General features: G+C 40.5%; 1 protein-coding gene across 1 annotated transcript; it reads right to left on the minus strand.

Annotated features, from left to right (window-relative positions):
* Positions 1 to 7,933: 7,933 nt before the first annotated feature.
* Positions 7,934 to 8,680, minus strand: BDB00DRAFT_934492 (uncharacterized protein; the record flags this gene model as incomplete). The annotated part of the gene is made up of 3 exons (XM_053129158.1): positions 7,934 to 8,222; positions 8,277 to 8,407; positions 8,512 to 8,680. The coding sequence occupies 3 exons, from the start codon at positions 8,678 to 8,680 to the stop codon at positions 8,010 to 8,012; spliced, it is 513 nt and encodes a 170-aa protein (XP_052972314.1). The 3' UTR covers positions 7,934 to 8,009.
* Positions 8,681 to 9,231: the final 551 nt, after the last annotated feature.

Here is a 9,231-nt window from a genome sequence, read left to right on the forward strand (position 1 = left end):
CTACAGCAACAACTGTTACAACAAACGGAAGCTACGGCACCTGATAATAATAACGGGCAAAGTTAATTACAATACCATTGACTTGCCTGCATCACAGCATGACCACAACATATAGAATTGCCACGGCGATTACTTAGTAGGTGGAGTATACCTAGTATACCTAGGTATACCCCAGGTATACTCAAAATTTTTATTTGATATTTAGATAGAAAAACAGTCCAGGAACACGATTTATTATGATGAAAAGTCCGACTTCATTAATAGGTTGTGGAGATATAAGCCATTTACTATTGAGCAAAGGGTAATCTCTAGTAAGTATGCCTAGTATACCCTAGGTATACCCCAGGTATACTCAAAATTGGTATTTGATATTTGGATAGAAAAATGGTCTAGGAACACGATTTATTATGATGAAAAGTCCTACTTCATTAATAAGTTGTAGAGATATAAGCCATTTAATATTGAGCAAAGGCAATCCGTACTAAGTATGCCCAGTATACCCTAGGTATACCCCAGGTATACTCACAACTTTTATTTGATCTTTGGATAAAGAAATAGTCCAGGAACACGATTTATTATGATGAAAAGTTCTACTTCATTAATAAGTTGTGGAGATATAAGCCATTTATTATTGAGCAAAGGGTAAGCCGTACTAAGTATGCCTAGTATACCCCAGGTATACCCCAGGTATACTCAAAATTGGTATTTGATATTTGGATAGAAAAACGGTCTAGGAACACGATTTATTATGATGAAAAGTCCTACTTCATTAATAAGTTGTAGAGATATAAGCCATTTAATATTGAGCAAAGGCAATCCGTACTAAGTATGCCCAGTATACCCTAGGTATACCCCAGGTATACTCACAATTTTTATTTGATCTTTGGATAAAGAAATGGTCCAGGAACACGATTTATTATGATGAAAAGTCCTACTTCATTAATACGTTGTAGAGATGTAAGCCATTTAATATTGAGGAAAGGGTAATCTCAACTAAGTATGCCTAGTAGACCTAGGTCTACCCCAACGATTTTTTAAAGTATAGATCCATTTGATAAGTAAAATATATTTAAGAATATAAGAATAGAAAGAATAAGAGTCAAAAAGAGAGAAAGGGATACAAGATAAAAGAGACAAGAGAGATCTAATATAAAAGATAAAAAGGGGAGCAGAGAAGAAGATATAATAATAGTATATATAAAAAATCGAAAAGAGGAGAGAAGAGAGGTAAAGGTTCTATGTGATGAAGAAGTGTGATAAAATTATATGGCCTAAATACATGGCGTTATTTGGATATGTGTAGGGGCCAGCAGCTATAAGCCAATAGGCAAAGTCTTGTTGTATTTCGATTGCCGTAAGGTGGTTTTTGCTATAGCCCGCTTGGCGTATGAATTGGGGCTTACGCCGATAGGCTGCCCAGCAGAGACGGTACAAAAGGTCCTCATATGTACCACTACAGTTCGACCAGTTACCATCATGGAAGATGGTTTGGTTCCACTGGTTAGGCACAAGGCATTTCTTGCAAAAGCCCTCCCTTACTGGTTTTACACATGCTGGGTTAGAGACATAGTGGTCACCAAAGCAACGGAAACATTGACCAATATGAGCAATGCATTGGAGAGAGGTTGTATGCTCACTTTCGGCTATGCCAAAAGTAAACAAGCAAGGTATGCAGTGATCCTTGGCTATCATCATAACTGACTTAAAATTGTCAGCATCTGATATATACTTTCTCTTTCGAGAAAGACCAAGATATGCATCAGTAGGGGTCGGCTAAGGAAAGGTTTATAGTTTAGTACAAAATGCTGACAGAATAATAGCAAAGATGACTTTGTGTATACATACAATTGATGGTGGTGTATGATCGATAATCCAATCGGTTGAAGGGCGGACAGTAGTAGAAGGAGGGAGAGGAGAATCTACAAATAGGTTGGAAGCTTAAGTGTCTAATAATTTGAATAGTAAAATGAAACTATGTGTATACCTTTGATTTTTTGGCAATAAGAGCAAAGCTCGACATTACCGTACCCAAAGCAGTTGGTAACTTGAGAGTCTAAAGACTCTGCAAGTATCTGCCGGATGCACTTTGATGCTAAAAAGACATCATTGAATGCTTGCCACGGGGATAGGTGCCGGCTTACTCTTTTCAGACTTTGTATTTGTCTTTGTTGGCGTTCAACGTCAACAAAGTACAGACACCGAGCAGGAGAACCATTGCGACCAGCGCGACCAGTTTCTTGAGCATAATCAAGGATTGATGCAGAGCCGCCAAGGTGAATTACCGTCGAGATGGTAGAGCAATCGATACCGGCGCCAAATGCACTTGTTGCAACCATAATCTTTAAATCGCCGGAAACAAAGGCAGTGGTTCTTTCATGTTTTTCTTCCACTGAAAGATTTCGATGGAAGTATGATATTTGTGTGGTGTGGTGCGGTAGTGCTTGTTTAAGCTTGTTGCTGATGGATGTTGTTGCATCTACTGCAGAGCAGTAGATGATCGTTGAAGATGGTGATGATGATGGTAAATACTGAGCTTGTAGGTGTGATATTGCTGCAGCTTGCGGAGTAGTAGTGTTGATGATTTTATAACAGAGGTTTGGTCGCATTGACGGCTGTCGTATGATTGAAAGGTCTGCGCCAAACATGTCATGTAAGTCGGATTCGAATGATGGTGGAATTGTTGCGGATAAAAGAAGGAATGGTACGGTGAGTGAACGGAGGAAAAGGAGTGTATATAATGCCGGACGGAATGAACGCCATGTGATTGCTGTATGCACCTCATCAATTACGACTCGGGCTAGCTGATTATGGTCGTTTACTTGCTGGACAATATTTAGGAACCGTTGACTGCTGGCATGTTCCACTTGGACGATGATGATGTTGGGCAAGGGGTGCTGCATAGTAATATTGGGAGTGTATTCTATTACAGACAACCCAGCTTGCTGAATGCGCCGTTTCATATCGGCCAAAAGTGCAACGAGAGGAACAACAACAACTGTTGTCAAGTGCGGCTCGACTAGTGCAGGGACAAGGAATAGCAGGGACTTACCAGAGCCTGTAGGTTGGATGGCAAGTATGCTAGATTTCCGGGAGATGACGGTGGTGACAAGCTGTGCCTGTTCAAATGAGCGGAAGGAAGGCGACAGCGAGTTGGTTGCTTTACCAAGTGCATTAAGCAGCTGTGGTGTGACAGGTGATCCTACAGTAGAGAGCAATATTAATTATGATTTTACATGTAAGGTTGATGAAAAAAAAGGATGTACCTTGCGGAAGTGCTGGTGGTGTCGAAGTGGTTGTTGACTGGCGCCTGTCCAAGTCATTTTGCACTTGCAAACGGTGTTGCATCTCGAGCAATGCAACGTTCTCAGCAGCAGCAACATTTGCCAGAAATTGTCCGTGTTGGACAGCAACTCTATCCTGCTCCGCCTGCGGAATAGCACCCGGAAAGAGATGACGCCCAGGGCCGACACCTGTAATAGAAGAATGGTGAATATATCAATGAATGGTTGTGAAATTATAAGGACGCAGATAACATACCAAGAAAATCATGCCACATTTCAGAAGCAATAAAATACTCTTCTATTGCTACTGAAGAAAGTGCTTTTGAGTCGGTCGATGCTTGTGCGTAGTTATGTGCGGCAGTTTTGGACGAGTGGCCTGCCTGCAGGTCCACTGTATAATTTGAGCCATGATGAGCCAGCAAATGTTGGATGTGATATCTTGAAAATGCGACTGATACATGGCGGTAATCTTGGAAACTCAGACGAGAAGGAAGGAGTTGATGCCAGCGGGCTTGAAAATATGTGCGGAGAAGGTCGGCTGACATTTTTACGCCATTGCGCACAAAGAAGTATGCCATCGTATCAAGCATTTTTTGTTCGGAATTTGAGCATTCATAAATGAAGAGGCTAGTGAAATAAATAGAGTTAGACATTGCATGGTAGACTTTTAAAATGTAAATACCTTTCTATGGGACGGATGAAGGTGATATAGTTAAGAAACAAGCGGACAAGAGAGTGAGGGATAAAACGGGCGATAGCTTGGTCGCGTTGTTTAATGTTACGTGTTTTCTGGTACGTTGTTAGAAGCATCAATGTTTGATGTTCATTTGACCAGTATAAGTTGCGTGTTGCATGTGTCGTATTTTGTAGTAAAGTGCCTTCTAGCTCTGTGGCCCGAGCTGTTTGGCCGTATGTGAGGTGCATTAGCATGAACAAATCGCGTTGGATATGTTCAGCTGTGGTGATGTAATTTTTAATGGTGGACAGATTGTAAGTTGTTTTGTTGTTTGTTATATGTTGAATATAATGACGGGATAAGTGTGGTGTGCTGTGTATGTGGTGAAGGATGTGGCCAAATTGATGCCGGAGGTTGTTTTTTGGGTCGGTAAAAAATGAATAATTGATATCACGATTGTTGAAATCGTCGTACAGATGTATGGGTTTGTTGTTGCGGAATTGAAGAAGGTTGTTGAGGTCGATGTTAAAGGTGAGTTTGTTGATGTTTTGCTGTATACTGGTTTTTAAGTTGGTGACTAAGAGACGCAAATCATGTACATGAATGCGCTCGTTCGTTTCGACCATAGCAAGTGACAGATGGTTTGTGTGTGGTGTCCATGTGATTTTGTCAGTGACAAATTCTGACGAGTCAGAGATTGACGCAATCCGGCTGTATTCGGCAATAGCAGCATATGCAGACGACTTGCCATCGATCAAGTAATCTTGGTAATTTGTGGTAAAGCTAAAAAAGAGTTTGTTAGGCAAGTGTGGAAGGTGTAATGTAGAATGGAAAAAGCAAAGAACTTACACTGTAATTAAGTTTTGATTTGTATGGCGTGTGTAAATATCGTTAAGTAAAAGTAAGCGGAACCAGTACTTGATCTGCGAAATAAAAGGTGCGATGGAGGTGACGTCTTTGAACTGCCCATTGAATTGCAAGGACGAAGCAATAACAAACCGAGCAATGGTATATCCATTGGTTGCGACATCAAAACGTTTTTCTTCTTTCAATAATGCCATCCACAATTTACAGATTTCTGATTCAATCTGTGCGGCGGTGTGTGTTGATAATTGGGCTGGATTGACATTTGTGGACAGTGTTGCGATATTGGTGAGTATGGTAGAAATAGTGGAAGACCAGGTACCCAAAACAAAAGACCAGTGAGGAGAACGACGGATGCGAAGTAAGAAGGTTAATAGATTGGCGCCAGTTTGGGTATACCGTTGGATAGTGGGCCGCTCAAGTTGGTTGAATCCGTGATCAGGGAGTGGTTCGGAGAGTCTAAAGAAAAGCAAATAAGTTAGAGTGGATGACTGAAACAAAGTAGATAGTTTCGACACTTACTTTTTCTGTTTAAGATAACGACGAAGGGTATAGTCTTTTTCAGGAATAGAGTTGTGCAAGCGGACAAAAAGCTGCTTATTAACTTTTGCTACAACTTTTAGCACATTTTCCTCTGCATGGATTTTCTTTGTTAAATCGTAGATAGTGACAGGGATGTTTCTTGATGTACGATTAGGATGTTGTTGTTGGTGTTGGTTGTGTGCTATAAAGAATAGTGAGCAAGTTGACAATGCTATAAATGTAGAATAGCTATCAAAGTAAAAAAAAAGTACCTGTTTTCCACTGTTCGACAATGTCATACCACTTTGTGTGAACAAAAAACCATGGGATAAGCTTGCGGTCGGTATCAACATTTGACGTTTGGCCAAAGGCAGGTTCCAGACGAGTAAAGGCATTGGCAATGATTGCATGATTGCTTAATAATGAAGCATCTGGTGCAGGTACAGTGACAGTTGGTTGCTCAGTTGGTGCAGCTACTGGCAAACCACAGTTTTGACAGTGGCGCTGCATTACTTGAAAGTGGGTAGTTTTAAACCCACAACGGCATTGGACATATCGCTTGGCATCGACAAGAAGTGCAGTTACGTTTCCTATAAAGTCATCAGTATTTCAATGTAATATAAAAGGTAAACGTCATAGGAAAGATACATACCATTATTGTTGGGATACTTGACATTTACTTTTTTCTGGTGTGTTTTGCGAATGTGTCGCTTACGAGCAGATTTTGAAGAAAAATATAAAATGCATTCATCGATACCGCAAAGAATACCTGAATGCTGTGTAGGTTGCGATGTACCCGGCTCTGTACTATCGCTTTCAGTACCGCTATTATTGCTAGATTCACTTTCTGAACCACTAGATGTAGAGGAATGTGCCGAACGACTAGGGTTATAGTTACTGCCACTATCATGTATGTTTGCATCGATAATGTTTTGGTGTAGACGGTGGGTGAATGATGATGTTGATGAAGGCAGAGCTGATTGGGGATAAGATGCCTGGGCGGAAAGTGGTGTAGACGAGATCACAGGAGCTGGACGTCTTTTGAAGACTATAAGGATGTAAAAAATTAGAGATTGTAAAAGAGTAAAATGACTATGGATACATACTTTTGCTTAGAGTAGGTTTGCGATTATCTGAAGTGTTTTGAAAGTTTGACAATTGAATTATTTTTAATAAGTAGAAAATGACAGTGTGAATACTTTTATAAGTTTACCTTGGCTGATATCTGAACGCTCTGAAATTGCAATTGACGACTTTTGGGTAGATTGGAATACCGGTTGCTGTGTACGTACAGCACTGGGCTGAGCCCGGAACTTTCCTTTTTCCAAGGCAGAACGACGAGGAGCAACTAGCGACTGGTTTGTACGTGCACCAGAATGAGCATTTCCTACTGGAGAGCTTGATTCTACAACCTTTCTCTTTTTTAACAAAGGAGGGGAAGCAGCCTTTGGAGCTAAAAAAAGAAGTGCATTTTCATTTTCAGAGAATCAGATGTAAATAGGAAAGAAAAATGAGAGAGGAATGATATTTACAAGTAGCAGCCTCTTGGGAATCATCCCAGCTAAAATCCGATGGAAGACTTTCCAAGGAGTTTCTACGTTCTGGACGAGGTGAACGGTTACCCTGACGTACAGGGAGCAAAGCAATAGCTGGTGAAGCCAACAAGGGAGACGATTGGCCAGCAGGCAAAGCAGGGAAAGGCTCTTGCTGCGGCAGCAAAGGCGAAGGCGAAACCGGGTCCTCAATAGGCAACTGGCTGTTGCCAGTGACGAACGACTTTGCCAACGAAGCCCACGAGCGGACCTTGGAAGCATAAGAGTTGGAGCTATTGGCGGACATGTTTGAGTTTAAGGAGGTTTTCTTGAAAAAGCTATTGTTAAATGATTAGTACATCGGAATCACTTTTAAAAATAAAGGGAAAAAGATGATTTTCAAATAAAGGCTAAAGAGTGAAAATGTAACTGAATGATAGAAATAGAAAGAGAGGGGAAAATCCACCTAAATAACCTAAAAGGAAAGAAGGGAGAAAAATCTACCAAAAGAACGGAAAAGGAAAGAGAGGGAAAACTCTACCCAAGTGACTGAAAAGGAAAGAAAGGGGAAAAATCCTCCAAGTGACTGAAAAGGAAAGACAGGAGAAAATTCCACTAAAATGACTGAAAAGGAAAAGAGGAGAAAAATCTACCCGAGTGACTAAACAAGAAAGATAGGAGAAAAATCTACCAAAACGACTAAATAGGAAAGAAAGGTAAAAAACTAATGAAATGACTAAATAGGAAAGAAGGGAGAAAAATCTACCCAAGTGACTAAATAGGAAAGAGAGAGGAAAAACCCACTAAAAAGACAGAAAAGGAACCAGGACTTTTATATAGTAAAGAGCAGCTGTACACTCACATTTAAGTAACTAAAAGTTGGGGGAAGGAGAAAAGTGTTTCAAACGTTGGCTCTTTATATACTTTTTTCTGACTTTAAAGACTGAGCTTTAAAGAGATGGTGACTGGCTTTGATAGATTCCAGAAGGTTCTACAGTATCTTGATCATTTTTTCAAAAGGCTACATTTTTTTGTGAAGACATGTTTTTTATTGAAGACATTGATGATTTTATTTGGTGGAAAAAGAGAAGAAAGTTATGATGGAAAGGGAGAGAGAGAGACAAAATGAATTTTCTAATGACCAAAAGTATGATAATAACGGCCATACGCACGTTCTTGACTCTTGGCTTCAGCCATCATATTTACTAATGACTGAATATGATGTAAGAAGAAGCCAACATTCTCGAACGATGTCAGATAGTTCATTGTAGGAATGATTGGTGTGATTAAAGGACGCAAAGGAGAAAAGTCATTTTCCTCCAAATAGGCCCAGTTGTCCGAGGAGAACTAAAGAAAGTATGTTAGTAAAAAAGTAGGGTGAGAAAGAAAAAGGTTACGTACGGAGAGGAAGAAAGGCCAGTTAAACTTGTCGGAAAAGAGGATTGGCCAGGCGCCAGCTTGCTTGTAGAAAGCCAGCATACGATAACCGACAGTTATTGTATGGCTAGGCTTGGCAGATCTTGGCAATCCAACTAGAAAAAGAGGAATTAGAAATAATTTGTGTAAGTTTGTATTTGGAAAGTACCTTTCGCCAATTCATTCAGTTCTCTCTTGTAGCCAAGTTGATTCAGATTACCGCCATTCTTGTAGTGGAGGTAAGCGCACAAGATGGCACGGACGGACTTTATCAATTTTTGATCTAAAGCTTCGAAGGGTGTTCCGCTGATTGCATGGTGGATGATTTGCTCTGGTCGCTGTTCATTGTAGTTACGGATATAACTAAAAAAGTTGATGCCTAGAATCATTTTCGGCGTGGCGACCTGGTCGCCACGGCGAAAATGATGACAACGATGACAACGGAAATTTATTTCAAGTGGCGACCGATGACAACGGAATGACAACGGGATTTGGGCAATGTAATTGGTGGAAAATGGCGAATCTACTGGGGAACAGCAAAGGGCGCTCCACTTTTATTTTTCTCTGCCACAAAAAATACTTTACTGTACTCTTTTTTTTAATGTAAAAGCGAAGACGGTTTCAAAAAAAAAGGTAACACATCTTATGACGACCTCGCTGAAGAACATTCTGGCATTGGGGAGGGCGGCCATGTTTTAATTAGTAGATGGAGCAGAATTGTGTTGACGGATTTTGTTTCTATAGGAATTGGACTCGCTCCAACGATTACTGTTTGAATCTGGTGTAAATTTACAAGGAAAAGAGGTAAAGGCTAGCCGTCTTTTTGCTCGTGAACGTTCTGTGCGGCCTTGTGCGTGTACTTTTGTTTCTTGTGTTAATGATTTCCTGTACATTGTATAGCCACGATGGAGAATGGCGGTGCTATTTCATGTACAACAAC

Source organism: Zychaea mexicana (assembly GCF_025766255.1).
Source record: "Zychaea mexicana strain RSA 1403 chromosome Unknown BDB00scaffold_229, whole genome shotgun sequence".
NCBI lineage: Eukaryota > Fungi > Mucoromycota > Mucoromycetes > Mucorales > Lichtheimiaceae > Zychaea > Zychaea mexicana.